At 34.4% G+C, this 17,373-nt stretch overlaps 3 protein-coding genes across 3 annotated transcripts; 2 read left to right on the forward strand and 1 right to left on the reverse strand.

Moving 5' to 3' along the window:
* The first annotated feature begins 6,839 nt into the window (after positions 1–6,839).
* Positions 6,840–7,619, forward strand: LOC145617180 (EPIDERMAL PATTERNING FACTOR-like protein 2). Its single transcript, XM_081671865.1, has 3 exons — positions 6,840–6,951; positions 7,196–7,245; positions 7,360–7,619. The coding sequence occupies exons 1-3, from the start codon at positions 6,840–6,842 to the stop codon at positions 7,564–7,566; spliced, it is 369 nt and encodes a 122-aa protein (XP_081527991.1). The 3' UTR covers positions 7,567–7,619.
* A 104-nt stretch (positions 7,620–7,723) lies between these two features.
* LOC145617181 (mitochondrial carrier protein CoAc1-like) lies at positions 7,724–11,685 on the reverse strand. Its single transcript, XM_081671866.1, has 6 exons — positions 11,235–11,685; positions 10,581–10,666; positions 10,265–10,472; positions 10,010–10,142; positions 9,506–9,690; positions 7,724–8,141 (listed from the first exon to the last, which is right to left on the reverse strand). Exons 1-6 carry the CDS (start codon positions 11,418–11,420, stop codon positions 7,920–7,922), a joined length of 1,020 nt encoding a protein of 339 aa, XP_081527992.1. The 5' UTR covers positions 11,421–11,685; the 3' UTR covers positions 7,724–7,919.
* A 1,131-nt stretch (positions 11,686–12,816) lies between these two features.
* Positions 12,817–17,132, forward strand: LOC145617182 (coatomer subunit zeta-3-like). Its single transcript, XM_081671867.1, has 6 exons — positions 12,817–12,974; positions 13,366–13,525; positions 14,884–15,031; positions 15,133–15,210; positions 16,416–16,500; positions 16,765–17,132. The coding sequence occupies exons 1-6, from the start codon at positions 12,951–12,953 to the stop codon at positions 16,822–16,824; spliced, it is 555 nt and encodes a 184-aa protein (XP_081527993.1). The 5' UTR covers positions 12,817–12,950; the 3' UTR covers positions 16,825–17,132.
* The last annotated feature ends 241 nt before the right edge of the window (positions 17,133–17,373 follow it).

A 17,373-nucleotide genomic window follows, 5' to 3' on the forward strand; every position in this document is an offset into this window, starting at 1 on the left:
TGATGAGTAGAAGGGGAGGGAAATTGCTTTGCTTTTTCTATGCTTTTTCCCTAGACAAGCTTCCTTAATAAAGGAGGAATTTAAGGTTAAAAGCATTTCTCTGTCTTCATTAGTAATTACTCGTATCATCATCAATCTTACTCGGGTTATCTATTATGGAGTACTCGTATAAACTACTCGTACTCCGTACTTCGTATCTTTTTTTTGAAAAAAGGTTATTTGCAGAAGTAAAATAAGTACGGAGTAACTAACTGTATAACATTTATACTCCGTATTGAGTACAAAGTATCATGTCTAATAACATTCCCTCAAAATGAAACAGTAGAAATCCTTATTTATTGACAGTAGTTATTTGAATTCTTCACTCTTTTTTTTTGTTCAGAATATTAATATCAAGGACCCCAAAGCCGGGACCTCTTTAAACTTTGGTACTAGGGGAAGGGTACCTGGAGATTGTTGTAGTCAAATAAATTTTGAAACTAAACAAATCATCAAAGTAGGTTATTATGAAAAACATATACAGGTAATAATTTAAATAATGCTGTGTCAAAAAAAAAAAAAAAAATTAAATTAAATAATGCAACTCAGATTTCAAGTTGACAACTCCAGTTTGACTTTACATGAGTATGAGTATGTTGTATTCTTGTGTGGAGTGAAACTGTGTAGATACATGTAGGACAAAACATTTGTGGGATCAAAGTACATAATCTATACTTGTATATAAACTGTTAGAAGATGGAGAATCCAACATATCCAATAGTAGTACTAATAATTGTCTGAAATTCCTCAAATTAGGACATAAAAGTACTAATCCAGCCTTGGAAGCTGGAACTGTGGAGCTGCTAATTCGGTAGCATACTCGGACTCTGCCCGCTTCAATGTACCAAGTAAAATGAAAATTGAAACTATTTTGCCGGAAAAATGTTGTGACATTGCTAGTGCAAACTACATTGTCAACACGATAATCAATTCTTGAAACTGCCTTCAGGTTCAGGGTAAAACACCAATATGAAGCAAAGGTTTGATTTCTTGTACTATCTCTGTTTCATATTATTTGCAACGATTATACATATCTCCTTTTTATTTTATATCAAATCGTTGCAAATAATATGAAACAGAGGTAGTATATTAAATTCCTTGACACATAATCGACAATTTCTGTAAGAGCTTGCAAGACCTCAGGAAAAGCAATTACAAAAGAGGACAGAATTATCCAAGATTTTTTCTGTTTTTTTTTTATGAAAATCTAATCAAAACCCCACAACATAATAATTTGATACATGAGCAAACACTGAAGGTTTTAAACCAAACTTTGAAACATTAATCCTCTGTAATTTCTAAGAACAAAATCAGATAGAATTTACATAAACAAACTGCCCAGGAATCCTGGTGGCTGAGTTGAATCAAACAAGAGTCGAACGATTAACACTCATTCTCAGAATCCAAATTCTATGAGAAGAGAGGGTTGAATCAAATTAAACATTCTTGTGACAGAAACTTACATCATTCCCTTATTTGTCATCTTTAGATTCCTTTTTTGGAAGAATTGCTCCAACAATGGCCTCAACTTCTTCTTTCACCCGTTCGAATACATTTGGAGCTTTGATTTCATCGACTGGTGTACTTTCATCTATATCATCACTCATCCCATGAGTTTCCTTGTGGTGACGTGGTGAGGCTGGTGACTTATGATGAAATAGTGCTTCAATATCCTCCTTAGTTTTTTCAAAAAAATCGAGACACTTCACCTCCTTCTCCTTGTCTGTCATAAAGAAGCAAACTCCTCAGAAGCAAGATTTGTGATACCAATAATACCAAGTTATCTAACAACGATAGAGTACCACAATTCTTCAATTACAACAGAGAAAATCTTCCTAATGTTTCCACAACATCAAATATAGGATTCAAAATGTATTCTATGATCAGATTCTGTTATAGAGAGATACCCATGCCCCTGGAAGTCATACAGCATCAAAAGGTCTCAAAGACTTAAGTTTTGTGAATTGCAAAGACTAGAAATCGCACAGTATAAATTCCTTCTGAGGTAGATGTAAGAGCAGAAGGTGTAGGTGATTAAAAAGAGTACATGGCACCATGGCAGTAGAAATGTAAATTTCGACTTCAAATTTCCTTCTTTTAAAGCTGTTATGTAACCTTCTCAATACACTTACTTCAAATTCACATTCTAAAAACTACAAAGCAGTTGAGATTGACACTGAATTAAATTTGAACAATTGAAAGTTGGGGACAAAATTCATAGATCCTCCATAAGAAACACTGAAGGACCCTAACTTAGCATATGAATATATGATATTTAAGCAGGACTTTGTTGTCGCTATGATTCATAATCTGCTCACATGAATTCTAGCCAACTATATTCACGAAAACGGTTCTAGAGCAATCCCAAGGTTAAATATATGTTGTTCCTAATATCAGCCTTGCAACTACAGGTACCTCCCTAATTCTAGTTGACTCAACAATCCAATGAGGCCAGCAAAGCCGCAGATTGGTTAGCAAATAACAATCAAAGGCGGATATAGTATAAATAGGTTGGCGGGGCACTAACGGATTGTCAATTCAATACATGTCAATTTATCCGTGTATGATTACGATTCTTCAAGGGCCTCCCCAGGAATTCAAAAGGTTTACTATTGATGATATTGTAGGAGTGGCTTTACCGCGCTTAATTGTTGAACTAAATCATCTTTGCTTCTAATTGAGGGTTCTACCCCTTGATTGGAGCATTTCACCTAAATTAAAAGTTAAAAAGGGGATAACCCTACAAACAGCAGGATCAATTTATCAACTTTACATCTACCTTATTGTAGGGTATTTCAAGAAAAAAATCACCAATAATTAATAGAGCAAGTGACCCCATTTTAGTACTTGATTTGGGTTGCTTTCAAATACTCAAGAATGCAGCTAAAAAAATTATATCCTTCAATTGATTTGAAAAACAATGAATTCCCAAATAAATCCATGCCATATTTGCGATTAATTATACATATATATTAGCTTATAAATCGAGCATCAATCATAATAACATTATATACTAAGAACTGAAGAAATTAAGGTCTGCAAATCGCAAATCGCAAACAGCAACACAACCCAATCAAGAATCAAAAATTAAACCCAGAAAAATGTTAAAATAAATGAAGGAGGATAAGAAAATATAAGATACTGTAATAAAAAATTGTATACTTGGGTGAGTATCTTCTGTGTTTGATGCAGCAACTGGGTGATCTGCCATTACAGAAAATTTGGGTCGAAATTACGTAAGAATGAATGATTAAAGATTAACTGGATGAAGAAGTGTTTAATAAAAAATGGAATTTGGGATATTTGGTAAAGGATTAAGCAAATGGATTAGTTTTGAGACTATTGACAAAACAAAACTGTTGGAATGAGTTGGTGGATACGGTGGATTTGATTCGCTGACTATTTTATTTTACTTATTCCTTTTCGTTCTTATTCACTGAATAATTATAGATACTCGTATTATTTGATGAATGACTTGTTGACTCTAAAATTCTGTTTATATGTTCCAAAACAAAAAACGAAAAAAAAAAAAAAAAAAAAGATTGCGTTTATATGGTATTATTAAATTACAATTTAGTAGCAATGAGTGTTATTAGAGTTATTAATGACTCAAGTTATTAGAGGCTGAGAAATGCTCAACCTACTCACCTACCGATAATGAGAGGAAACCCCACATTGGCCATATAGGTTGACGTCGATCTAGGCATATTAAGGTTGTTAAGTGGAGATGTATGCTAACTCGGTGATTCGGTGGGTAGCAATTTCAAAAATTGAAAGATTATCCCTATTACAGTGAAATTGGAGATGTATGTGTATGATGCTTGGTTAAAACTTAAAAGTACAATTTTAAGGGTCTGTGCTGATTTACTGAATTGAACTGATTGGAGCTGAACTGAATTGTTTATGAGAGAAGAAAATTAGGAACCTAACTGAAATTAAGCTGAAGATAACAGACCCTGAGCCTCTAATCCGCATCATACTAATAATAACTAGCATCATACCAAAAATTGAAAGATTATCCCTAATAATTGGTGTTATGGGAACTTCATTCATTTACAGCTTTCTCATTTAAGCATTAAAAAATGTTATTCTATAACTCATTATAAAAATACTTCGCTAATAACTATGGTCAATGAGTACCTACCATAGAAATTTGTCTCTATATATGGGTTTTATTATGGTAATTGATTTTGACACACCTATTATTGTTATTGACACACATCAATAATCAATAACTATATACTAAAAGACACACCAGCAATGACACGTGTCATCTCCTGGTGTGTCCTTAGTATTTTTTTTTTTTTAATTTAGAAAATTTTATTTACAGAAGTTATTTAAAAGAAAAGTTTTTTTTGTCAACCAAATAAACAAACAATAATATATTTACCTTTGCTATGCAATTACCCAATTAAGTACGGATTAAAAAGGACATAAATAATCTTTTTACAGAAGTGTAATTATGGTGGAATATAATTTATTCTACAAAGATATTAACTTTTTATTTTGTATGGCATAAATGCATAAATTAATTTATAAAATGAAAATATGGAGTAATTAAAATAACCGTGCATGGCACGGGACCTAATCTAGTCCACATAATAAGTGTGTCTAAATTACTTTTTGGTACTCCTTATGCCAAAATAAGAGTAACGTTGGAGTTGACTTGAGACTTGACTCACTTGAACAACGATGTGAAATATGAAGAAAATAGGTGGGAGCAACGAAGAAGAAGAATAGTAGAGCATATAAATAGCATAGCATAGCATAGCATAGCCATGTACTACAGCTACGTTATTTAAAGGTCCAAGCAATTACACAAACTGCGGAGCATATGTCATGTCGCTGCTTTCTGAATTAAACAGCAGTGATTTATCAATATCATTTCCAATCATTCAATCATCTATCTTCCATCCTAAACTTCACTATGTTCTACACTTTTTCCAAATCTGGCACTGTACAAGTTTAAAGTTCTCCCAATTTGTTTCTTTTTTTTTGGCCTAATTTTAGCTTCTTTTTGTTTGGAGATTATTCAATTTCACAAGCTGTTTCATTGCCAAATTCTAGTGTTATAAGTTTAAGATAGACTAATTAGAGGTTAAGAATTGTTGCCACATTAGTAATGATCCTGCACGAGATTCCCCACTTTCCTTGTACACTTGTTTCCTAATGTTATGCACAATTGTATACAAATTTTTTCTTGCTTTTAAAAAATGTATTCGTCTTATGGGAAAAAATATGCGACAAGAACCCACTATGATACGTAGTATATACTTACCGAGTATATATTTCAAATACGTACTAACGTACCTAATACGAGTGCAGAGTGCTTGCACTACCTATGCAACATTCCAAGAATTATTTTTTTTCTATGTTTTGGTAAAGGTTGGATCACAGGTCAGCTGCATAAGTACAGAGACATGATAAAAGTTTACATGTATGAAACCTCACATTTCATTAGACTTCTTAAATACGAAATACAGTGATTAACTGCAGCACTACACATAAACAGTGTTTTATTTTATTTTTTTAAAAAAAGGATCAATAGTCACTCTCCAATCTCAGCCTACTGCATGACTGAAATGGAATTTCAGAAACTGATATAAAAATAAGAAATCCAGAGGAAATAAGTTGCAGCATGCCAGTTTCAAATCAGAAAATCTGTCAGCACTATAGCCTCTCAAAAAACACAAACGACTTTCAAAATAATTCTGATCTGAGTAATGTAGCATAACAAGTCACGTCAGTAATTCCATCTCTCATTAAACCTCAATTTGTTATAAATAACCACATTGCTCAACCACTAAAAATAAGGAAATTGCCATAATATCACAATCCTAGTTCCATCTCAGGACATATAACAATTTTTCCGAACATCACAAATACTACATGTATACTCGGAGTCCTGATTTTATCTCAAATAGCCCAATCTGAGTCCGAGCAACATAGACATAGTGATAGTGATTAGTGAATATGTGCTGCTAATAATTCCTAACAGCATACAAAAGAATATTTTTTAATTTAACAAAAAAAACAAAAACAAAAAAAAAAGGAGAAAGAGTTTACTGGAAGAGTACTCCAGTAAGGAGTAACAAACTTAATAAAGAAGCTATGAAGAAGGAACCTGCAAAACAGGTGACTGAATCATAAATTGGGATTCAATAAATAAGGGAAGAAGAAAGGATTCTGCAACTGAAGATCTCTTACCTTTTCTAGGAACCAAATAATATAATACAGAGAAAAGGCACTGCAGTCAATGATCCCTATGCTCTACCTATTCTAACAATTCCAGAGATTTTGTAGGACTCATCCCTATTTTCCCCTCCTTTTCACTTCTCAGATCCATAAATGGCAGCTGTCATTTGAGCCATCTTATTAGACAATCAAACTTTCAAAGCTACCCAAAAAAAAAAAAAGAAAAAAAAAATCTGTCTTTTCTGCAAGTGTGTTGTCATAGATATAAGAAGAGTGATCAGTATATCAGTAGAAAAGTAAATATAAGACACAATCCCTTGTCTTTCAAGCAAACCCCCCTCTCTCTCTCTCTCTCTCCTCCCAATGCAAGAAGAAAGGCCAGTAAACTTAAGGGTTCTCTCTGGATTTTCAGTGTTTTTTCTTATTGGCAGAAATTTGGGACCTTTTGCATTATTTTTATATATATACTGTATATATACGAGTATATATATAATGATCATGAAATCATGCATAACATTGTTCAACTCCAAGTGATCTGAATCATCTTTCACTCTCTCTTTCTCTCTCTAAAAAGAAAATAAGCATCATTTGAGTTTCTGGGAGCAATGAGAAAGAAGTTGTTTAGCACAGTTGTGTTACTTCTGCAAATTGTGGCATGGGTTCCTGCAACTAGTAGGCTTTTGATTCCAAACCATGATTCTTCTTCTCTGCTATCAGGTATCTACTGTGTGTTCATTCATCACCATTTTGACTAGTTAAGAAAAACTGCTAGTAACAATAATAGTATTAAGAACTACGATCAACTCTACATTCTGGGAAAATAATATTGGCACTCCCACTGAGAGAGCAGAGCTTTAATGCTCTGATCGTAGAGGAGTGCCAAAATCAGTTTCCGACATTCCTCATAAACCAAGAACATAAACAATTAAACACCCTTAACTTAAAACTCTTCTGTGTTCAGGTACTGGTGGAAGTCCAGAGAGTTCACAAGCTCCCTACAGTTCAATAGAGGTATAACCTCTCTCTGTCTCTCTCTCTCTCTCTCTCTCGATCTCTCTACCTATCAATCTATCTCTATGTTTCTCTTATTTGAATATTAACATCCAATAATAAGCATTTTTCCAGGATTTACAGAAGCTATCAGAAGCAAAAAGCTACAGAAACGAACTTGGTTCAAGACCCCCGAATTGCGACCACAAATGTGATGGTTGCAACCCTTGTGTAGCCATACAAGTGCCCACAATAAGCGGCGGCCACTTGGGAATACAGTATGCAAATTATGAGCCTGTTAGTTGGAAATGCAAGTGTGGGGCAACATTCTACAGCCCGTAACTATTTTTGTTACCCTAAAGTCTAGATAGTTACAAGTTTAAAACTAATCTTAAGTTCAGGTATTCAGCAAATGCTTTTTACTCTGTTTTCTATCTTGAGTGAAGTCTAGAGTGCATTTAGCTCTGTACAAATTAGGCATTTCAATTTGAGATATGAGTCAAATCAATGTAGAAGTATATATTAATCATCTGTACTAAATCAATATTCGAGTTTTCTCAAGGTTTTGAACAAAAAAATTACATCAATCTTATCATGTCAATTCTATTCTATGAGACGTGTAAGTCATCAAATTAGAGGACTCACATTTCCTCCTCTACCTTACCTTGCTGTCTTAGATAGATTTGATTTGAGTTTCACCCACCAGATATCCCTTGTCGTTTGTGCTGATATGAAAGATTCAGCCAAGACTTCATGATATCGTAAGTTGTAAAACCAATGGCAACAGACGGGACAACTTTGATGTAATTAATACTCAAACCAGCAAACAGTTGCCTCCATCCTTGACTTTGAACAATCCCCCTAAGGCCTTCAATGGTATTTTTATACCTTGCTCCACCTTGATGTAAATTTTCAACCTGCAGTCGACATTTTAGCTAAAAGTCAGTTATCGAGTCATACGCACACAGGTAGGCTCTTTTTCATAGTACTTTTCTGTTACAAGATATCACGTACTTGTACAAGATAATTAAATCTGAAATAAAGGATGTTCATCCAAAGAAAGTGATAGTTGTTTAACTAGCACGAAAAGTCACATACGAAAAAGAAAGGAGAAGGGGAAAGGAAAAAAATAATGCATCTAAATCACCCAAATTGATCATATGAGCCAGAGTCCATGTGAAATAGCAAGCAGTAAATGACAGATCTAATCGTTCAATCATGCAAAAAAACTAATTACACGCACTGCCCCAGTTGAAGTTTGCATCAATAGCTATATAAAACTCTCTTTGTTATCATACCCAGTTCAACTCATGACTATGTGTTGTAAGCTAAAGGTTTGAGAATAGAGCACAAAACCATAATTTGCTGAAAGCAAGGGATTGGAACAGCCAAATGATTCAAAGATGACAAGTACGATGCTCATAGAGACATGGATGGTACTTTGCACAATCATTCTCATGTCAATTCGACACGACTAAATACAATCAGCTTGGCATATCCAAAGACCTTGTATCAAAGGAAACTGATTAAGCGTAGCACAGATAATTTCACATGACTAATCCCATCACATCTCCTAAAAATATGGAAACTATCAACTCATTGAGAATGTCCTTCAAAATTTGTGATACCTCCTCAATCCCAAATTGTAGCTGATTTGCTGCAATCACTATTTTTTAGGTCAAAGTTCATCAACTTTGACAATAATTATCCATGACACTCCTTGATATCTTCTTCTTTAAATGTCAATTCAATAGATCAATTTTTTAAAATTTTAAACATGTAATTAAAAATATATTAATAGGCAAACATGTGTTTAGGAGACTATTTTAAAAATATATATAAAAAAAAATAATAAGAGCAAACAGTTAGGGACAGAGGGAATAGTACCCTGGGTTTGCCACTATATCTTGGTATATCAACACAACCATTACTACAAAATGTTTATGGGACTAGTTGAAGCCACAGACTCAATCCTACGCAATTATTGATCAATAGTGAACATGCAGAATTGAGTAATAAAAAATAAAAAATAAAAAAAATCCAACAGAAATATTGATCCAAAGATGCTGAGCAACCCAACCAATGAAATATATAATGGACCATTAAGCATCCATAAATAAGTACATTATGAATTATGTAGCTAGGATTCCTAGTCCACTGAAGAAACCCTAAATATAGATAATAAAAAACAGAGGATTGCATTTTACCTAAAATAAATATGAAATGAAATGAGAGGTAAAAAAAGGGGGGGCAAAAAACGAGGACACTTGGAGAAATTTACCTGCATTTGTCGTCTAACAACATCCAATGGGTATGTGAAGGTTTGTCCAAATAAGCCAGCTAAAGCTCCACAAGAAAGCCTTAATACAATGGATTTTTGATGCTCTTCAGGAACTCTTCTTTTGAGCTCCTCGTATATATAGAACTTCAAACCAGCGTATGGAAGGATTCCAACAAGTGTTGGTCCTGCTCAAACAGTAAGTCAATAAGTCACAAGGTCACATGGCGTATACAGTACTTACAAGAGTAACAACTACTGTATGTAATTAAGTGCAAACAAGATAGCATGGCATGGGTAAAAACAAACCTTCCTAACTTCTTATTAACTAAACACTGACCTAAACAGCCATAATTTTTATGCTTTAAGGTGTGACTGTGGCACTGTGCAAGTGTGTGACCGAGAATTTTCATGTGAAGGGGAACATCCAACGAACACGTGATAATAACAGCAACAATCACAGTGAACCCTCTGAAAATGATTTAGTTCTCCTAAGCAAGTACTTACCCACGCCACGATACAAGGAGCGCACACCGCCTTCATTGTAAACACGCTTAAATACATCTTTTACTCCACTATACGATGGAGAAGAGTTGATGCAGTTCAAACTGCTCCTGAAAGTTGACCGTTTGTCCACTACCTTAGAACAGATAAATGATGACAAAAGCCATGAAAATACACATTGCCAACCAACTAAAAAGTCAAATTTCGGTAATGAAACAATAAGAATGTCATGACCCTTAATAAATGTAGGATAGGCACCTGATAAGCAAGCTTTGTTCTCGCCAAGTCCAAGGGGTATGTGCATATAACTGCAGTACCACCAGCTGCTGAGCCGGCTATAAGATCTACAACAGGTCCTGTCCCCAGGGAAGTACAATTATCGTACAGCCAAAACCGGTACCTCTCATACGCCATGTAATGCAAAGCTGCATAAGGAACAATCCGGAGGACACTTGCACCATTCCCTCTAATAAGCAATAGAGTAGTTTAATACAAATTAACAACTTGCACCAACCAAACATAACAATGAAAACAGAAGAAAATTAAATAACAAACCAATAAATCAAAGCCTTACTTGTACAACCCTTGTATCCCTTCATGATTTAGCACCTTCTTCAGTGACCTGTAGACCCCAAGAGAATGAAATCCATCCGTTCGTGTCTACAAATGTGTTAAAATCCTCATATAAGCACTACAATTAGTAATTAGTTCCTCTAATCATTGCCCCCCCTGATTTCACATTCATATTCATTCAATTTATCAATTTCTTATCAACCCCAAACAACTAAAATCCTCTACAAGTGCCTAATTTCCACAAAACAACAGCCCCAACATACTCTTCTACCAGTGCCATTGTTCAAGATTATGTAATATGTAATCTTCAACAACACAAATTACTACTTCCATCCCAGTTTACTGGCTCCAATTTTCTTATAGGTGTTCCAAATTATCTAACTCGTTACTCATTATTATGAATTATTCTTCTCTAATTTGTCTCTTGAATTGGGTCCTAAATAGGAACGAAGGGATTAAAACAAGTATAATATCCCAAAAACAATTCAAATCAAAGCATTCACCTCATTATTTCATAAATTCATCAATCAACTTAAAAACACAATACAATTATCAACAAAACCAACAATTAAACCCCATCAAACCAATTTAACAATAATTACAACAACCCCAATAAAATTAACAACATCAAAATCAAAAATCCAATAAAAAAAACCTGAAAAAGAATCTTAATTCTTTCAAGGGGGGCAACAGCAGTCTTGGCAAAAGCACCAGCAGCACCACCAGCAGTCAATTCCCTAACATAAACAGGCAAAGAATCGACAAAAGTAGGATCATCATCAACAATTAAGCCGGCAACATTCGATGAAGATGACAACGTTGTACTATCCGAAGAACCCATCTCGAAATCTGGGGAAACAATTAACTGAATTGGGGATTACCCGCCGGAAGAGGGGAATTGGGTGTTCTTCCGGGGTAATTTGATTGATCTGAATCAACCGCATTAAAAGGGGTATTTTAATGAATATTCAGGAAATTTATCATTGGACACGTTTTTTCCTCTTTTCCTTCTACTGTGGAAAGGTACAGTGGAAGGAGGAAACTTCCCTACGCTTTTTTCTTTGCTCTTCCTTGTTTTGGCGCTTTCGTATTCTACAGTTTTTTTATGATTTGAGTACTAGCAACGAACCTTTAAGAAGTTCTTATATGCACCCGGGTTTATGTTGAGGTGATGCGGTGTGCCCGTGTGGGCATTAATGCGCTACTTGTTGCTTATTTGAAGATTTGGAAATTAGCAAATTACGGAGTATATCAAAATCAAATGACCAAAAGAAATCAACAAATCAACTTTGAAAAAGAAAAAATAACTTGTGGAGTTAACAACTCTAAAAATTAGTTTATTAAATGTTAATTTACTATGTTTTTGTTCAATTATTGTTGCATAGATATGTATATCAAATGAAATGGTGCCTGCTTTTTAAAGTCCAATACATGAATCTGGTGTCATTTGTGGGCCTTGTGCTTGTGACTGGTATAGTAGGGAGTTCCATGAGTCAATTCGAACTATCAGTTTTACTAATGTAATTCAACTTGCTTTGATTAAATTTCGAACTGGAATTTGAAATCACCTCAACATTAATGATCTTTCACACACTAGGTTTAAGAAAAATTAACTTCAAGACGAGTTTTGGTAAAACATGTTCCAACGTTAAGTCACTAAAATATTAATGTTGTTAATAGAATATATTAATCTTATGGAATAGTGATGTATACAATTCTCCTATACTGTTCATTTAATTAAACTATGGCCACAATGTAGCATATACGAAGTATGGCGTGCAATAATACTAACAATCTCATAAATATGTGTTACATCTTTTGGGAGACCACGAACTTTGAAGTTGAACATTGTTCAATAATTCAATTTAAGTTTGACTTATTTTATATGATGAACTTTAGTTTTAAGCTCAAACTTGCTCATTAAATTTGATCGTGCTCGAATCAAAATCGACTGAATTGAGTATGAATTGTTCATGAGTAAATATGTTAGTTGTATTACTCAGATTCAACATTGTTACTACCATTACTAGAGGTATCAAAAACCTACTCGATCAACCTGATTCAAAAAAAAATTAATTCAAATACCAAAAAAAAAAGAAAAAAAAAGGCACGACTCAAACTAATTACAACTCGACTCAATTTTAAAAAATTCGATCCAGACACCCGTATTGACACCTCTAACGACTACGAAATCAACTACTCGAATTGGACATGCCCATTGCCCAACATTTTTTTTCCTCAATATGGTTTCACTTTCGATTTTATAAAGCCCAAATTAACCCCGACATTCACCTCTTCTCTCTTCCTCTGATCTTGCTCCGTTGTTAGCTCTTCCTCACTTTAGTTCCAGATCTCCGATTCCACCCAGAAAATGGCGTCATTCTCTGTTTATCGAGTGAGTTTTCTCTCCCCTTCTCTAGATCCACGACTAACTTTTCTTTTACTTCATTTGTTGCTCAATTTCTGTTGCAATTTTGGTTACATTTCGATTTGATCTAATTTTGCGCTATATACCTATTTTGATCTGATTTTTGTGTAATCAAAACAAAAACGCCTAATTTGATCTGATTTTTTTGTTTCTATGTTTTAATCGAGTGTAATTAACATTGTTTAGGGTTTGATTTAACATTCATCTTAGCTAAATCAATCATTATTCGCAATTTTAATTGATGAATTATGCTTGCATTGTGGTACTGAATCGTTGCATACGTGGAGGTTGATATAAAGTTGTATGATTTGTGATTGATCATGAGTTGATGTTATTTGGTTATGATTTGATTGTGTAGGACTCATGTCCATTAGTGAAGAACATACTGCTTCTCGATTCGGAAGGGAAGAGGGTAGCTGTTAAGTATTATTCGGATGAATGGGCTACAAATGCGGCGAAATTGGCCTATGAGAAATCTGTGTTTACTAAAACTCAGAAGACTAATGCTAGGACAGAAGGTAGCCACCTATCATTGATAAAATTTTTGTAATATTGATTCATTAGTGTCCAATCTTGATCTGTTTGTTTCTCATACATTGTTTTGATGGTGTCGAGTTTGACAGCTCATAAGTTATGTTTGGTTTGTTCGGTTTTGTTTGTGTACATGTATGATCTGCAGTGTAGTTATGTTTTAAAGCTTCTGCAGCTCAATATATTATTGAAATTTAATATGGGGAATTTAAATTATGTTTAAGGTTGTATAATCTTCTAGCCTTCTAGATAACGATGGTAGAACGTAAACAGGTTGTGTAATCAGATCTTGAGCCAGGGCGTTGGTGCATATTATAGGCAGTTAATATTATGCATCAAGACTAGAGTCAAAGCGTCTAGGAAATTGAACTGTTTTGTTAGACTGTGGATTTGGAACGTGCTACAATGTGGTAGCGATTACCTTCCATGAATGTGTTTGCACCTTTGGAAAATACGGCCTTACTACACCAATAAGACATACATAGTTTTATCTTAATCTAAATTAAGTACTCCGTAATGTTTAAAGTGTCTTTGGGAATTTACTAGTTGATGATGGCAGAGGATTTATTTTAAGTTGGGGTTTATTGGAACCAATTGTTGCTAGCTTTTTAATTTGAAGCTTGTATTCTTTGTATCAGGGCTACAATGAATGTCAGTTTATAAGTTTCTGAAAACTACATAAGTTGCTGAGTCTCCATGTAACTCGTAGAAGCTATGTGACACTGTGTTTGTTGACTTGCTAGGAATCTAGGAGGTGCCAAAATATACTGAAATTTTCAACAGTTAATAGATTAAAGTTTGGCTTGAATTATTACTAAGATATATTTGGGGCATGAGGCAAGGTCTGCAGGGAGAGGTTAATTTGTCCTCTGTGAAACTCCTTATGATCTGTGGAGTCTTAGCTTTGAGCAATTTTTTTGGTTTCCAACTTTTGATCTTCTCTGATGGGAACAAAAGCCTTTAGATTTTTTTTTTGACTTCAAATTGATAAAAGAGAGAAGCCAAGTTCCTGAAAATTTCTGTCCTTCCCAAGCGAATAGTCACTGACACTTAGGCTTTTGGAATCAAGACAGTTTAGAATTTAGGCATCTATTGTGATGTGTGAAAATTAACCTATCTGAACAAAGGGTGATAATATTGGACAAATAAATTAAGAAAGGACCATTATTTTGTGTTGGAAGGAGTATATGTCTGGTATATGTAGCAACCCATGTGGGCATGTCCGGAATAAGTAACACTTGTTAGTTTGATGGCTGTTAAATAATGTTATGGTTTTTCCTTGGAACTATTATACTCTTGATCTATCATTATCTTATATGGTCACTGATATATCATGATTGTCCAGCTGAAATAACTATGTTTGACAACAACATCGTTATCTATAAGTTCATCCAGGACCTCCACTTCTTTGTAACTGGAGGTGATGACGAAAATGAACTCATTCTGGATGCTGTGCTTCAGGGTTTCTTTGATGCTGTTACTCTTTTACTGAGGTAGCTTTTTAAGAGCTTTTGGATTTATTATCTATGTATTTTTTTATTGATATTTAACTTATGCTTGTTCGCCATTTATATATGGTGTTGTTTATGTCCAGGAACAAGGTTGACAAAAGTGAAGCCCTTGAGAATTTGGATCTTATACTCCTATGCCTCGATGAGATAGTTGACAGAGGGTAATATAATGTCCAAGTACTTGATTATCATGTGATTTTTGACTAATTAATATAACTGCTTTTGTTTTTTTTGGATCTCATGTTGATATGTCTCTTTTCTTATTCTTGTGCTGCCAAAATTCTTACCAATATTTCTTCCATAAAATAACAAAATATCTTAGACCTATGAATAATCATGTTGATGTTGAAGTAATTAACCTATACTAGTTGTCATCTTCACTTGCTAAGCTGATATGGACATATGGTTCTCTTGTAGTAGCTTCCCCAAAATGGTTAATAAATAGTTCATTCTTAATGGCTGGTGCATTAGTTTTGCTTGAAGTGCTCTGATTGAAGCACCAGCAGCTTAAAAGGAGTAGAATACTAAGGACTATTTTTTTACGCATGGCAATGATGCGGCATGTACAGATTCTCTCAATTCCTGGTACATGGTTGCCCCTTTTTTCTGTAGTTGCTCATCTTGCTATATGGCTCTCTATTTTCTCCAGAACAGTTTGGATTTTTTGGAATTCTTAGTAGTATTGACATAATGACATGTTTCTGGAAAGTTGTTACAAATTTTAGGAATCACCAGGTGCAATAATAATATGTTGCACAGAATCATTTTCATTTTCTTGTGTCAGAATAGTAATAGCATGAGCAACTGCTGATAGATACATATTATCAAGTAAGCACAGGTTTGTTGTATCTTCTTAGGTCTGGTTAGTTAGATGTAAGTAGCCATGGAAATTCAAAATCCATGAAAGAAGAGGGTTCACCAAAGGGCAAAGGCTATGGAGCTTCTAGTTCTTTTTTGTATTTCCATGTATCTCCATGCAAATTAGTAGAGGGTATGCCCTTTTACTATATGTATAATGTATATCATCATAGATATCTAGGGTGCAATCCTAAGCCCCAAGCCTATTTTCTAGTTTTGCCATTACCGTTGCTTAGGTTTTGATATAGGGGTAGGCCAGGCTTGTGGGCCTGTGGCCAAACAATGCTTTCATGGCATACTAAGATCCCATGTTAGTAAGTCTCTGCATGTCTTTCCTTTGAAAGTTGGAGCTGCCTTAGATGCTTTCTTATAAGATGGACATTAAACCTTTAAAAATGACTTATGTGTGCACAGATTAGCTGAATAGCTTACATATTATAGTTTTTTTTTTTTTTTTTTCATGCTTGTTGTGGTTCTCTCGGGCTCAATCTTTCTTTTCCTAATGCAGGATGATTCTTGAGACTGATGGTAATGTCATTGCTAATAAAGTTGCAACCAGCAGTGTTGATCCTGCCGCACCCTTATCTGAGCAGGTGATGTTATGAATTTTGGCCCTTTTTTTCTCTCTAGTAATTTATCTCATTTAGACGTCATTATCTTCCCCTTGCTTTTCATATGCTTCTGTAGTTCTGTTTAGTATGTGTGATAGTCTGTCTCTCTGGATATGCATTAGGAATCAGTGAATTTCTAGCCTATTCAAAAATGTACCTGTGGGACAATATGTACAGCAAGCATACATAGTTCATATATACATGTTTGATTGAAGGCTGACGAAAAGCTCTCCTGTTAATCTGCAGACCATATCTCAAGCACTGGCTTTGGCTCGCGAACACTTGACAAGATCTCTTTTGAGCTAATCTATACAATGAATATATTGTCAGCCATTTACTCTAATCTCGGATTCTTTGGCAATCCCCTGCTTCATGATGCCCAAATTGTTGCAGTTTTTGTGTGTGGCTGATTTTCTAGTTGATATGATCTTTGCTTAGCTCATTTTAGCACTTTGTTGGAAGAGTTTATTTTCTTTAGTGAAACATTTGAAACATTGATTTGCTAGCGAGAACTATATTTGTTGATGTACCATTTTGTGTATAACTTGGTTCAATATAAAAAATTATGTCCTGCTTACATAAATAACTTTGCACCTGGAGTCTTTTTTTCTCAATAGTTACTTGTGCCCAAAGGCCTCCTTTACCTATATACTCAGTGACTTGATCGACCCAACCCCGTTCAAGCCTCTTCAATGTCTGAATTTTCTCGCTGAATGACATTGATATTTAAATGAAGGGATAAGGCATTGATCAATTAACAGAATAATGCGTTTACGAGTATGTTTAATAGGAGTAAAAGACCTCTCATATAGGCATTAATGTGCCACTTATAAGGTAGATTTTTTAGTTTTACAC

The sequence above is a fragment of the Chenopodium album genome, chromosome 26 (genome assembly GCF_948465745.1).
Source record: "Chenopodium album chromosome 26, dcCheAlbu1.1, whole genome shotgun sequence".
NCBI lineage: Eukaryota > Viridiplantae > Streptophyta > Magnoliopsida > Caryophyllales > Amaranthaceae > Chenopodium > Chenopodium album.

Bases quoted from the DNA above. Each gene is read 5' to 3' on its own strand.
- LOC145617180 (XM_081671865.1), top strand. From the start codon at position 6,840: ATGAGAAAGAAGTTGTTTAGCACAGTTGTGTTACTTCTGCAAATTGTG. The intron at 6,952-7,195 runs GTATCTACTGTG...TTCTGTGTTCAG, and splicing joins TTCTTCTTCTCTGCTATCAG to GTACTGGTGGAAGTCCAGAG. The intron at 7,246-7,359 runs GTATAACCTCTC...GCATTTTTCCAG, and splicing joins CTCCCTACAGTTCAATAGAG to GATTTACAGAAGCTATCAGA.
- LOC145617182 (XM_081671867.1), top strand. From the start codon at position 12,951: ATGGCGTCATTCTCTGTTTATCGA. The intron at 12,975-13,365 runs GTGAGTTTTCTC...TTGATTGTGTAG, and splicing joins CGTCATTCTCTGTTTATCGA to GACTCATGTCCATTAGTGAA. The intron at 15,032-15,132 runs GTAGCTTTTTAA...GTTTATGTCCAG, and splicing joins GCTGTTACTCTTTTACTGAG to GAACAAGGTTGACAAAAGTG.
- LOC145617181 (XM_081671866.1), bottom strand. From the start codon at position 11,420: ATGGGTTCTTCGGATAGTACAACGTTGTCATCTTCATCGAATGTTGCC. The intron at 10,143-10,264 runs GTGCCTATCCTA...ATCTGTTCTAAG, and splicing joins GAACAAAGCTTGCTTATCAG to GTAGTGGACAAACGGTCAAC. The intron at 8,142-9,505 runs GTAAATTTCTCC...TGTCGACTGCAG, and splicing joins TTGTTAGACGACAAATGCAG to GTTGAAAATTTACATCAAGG.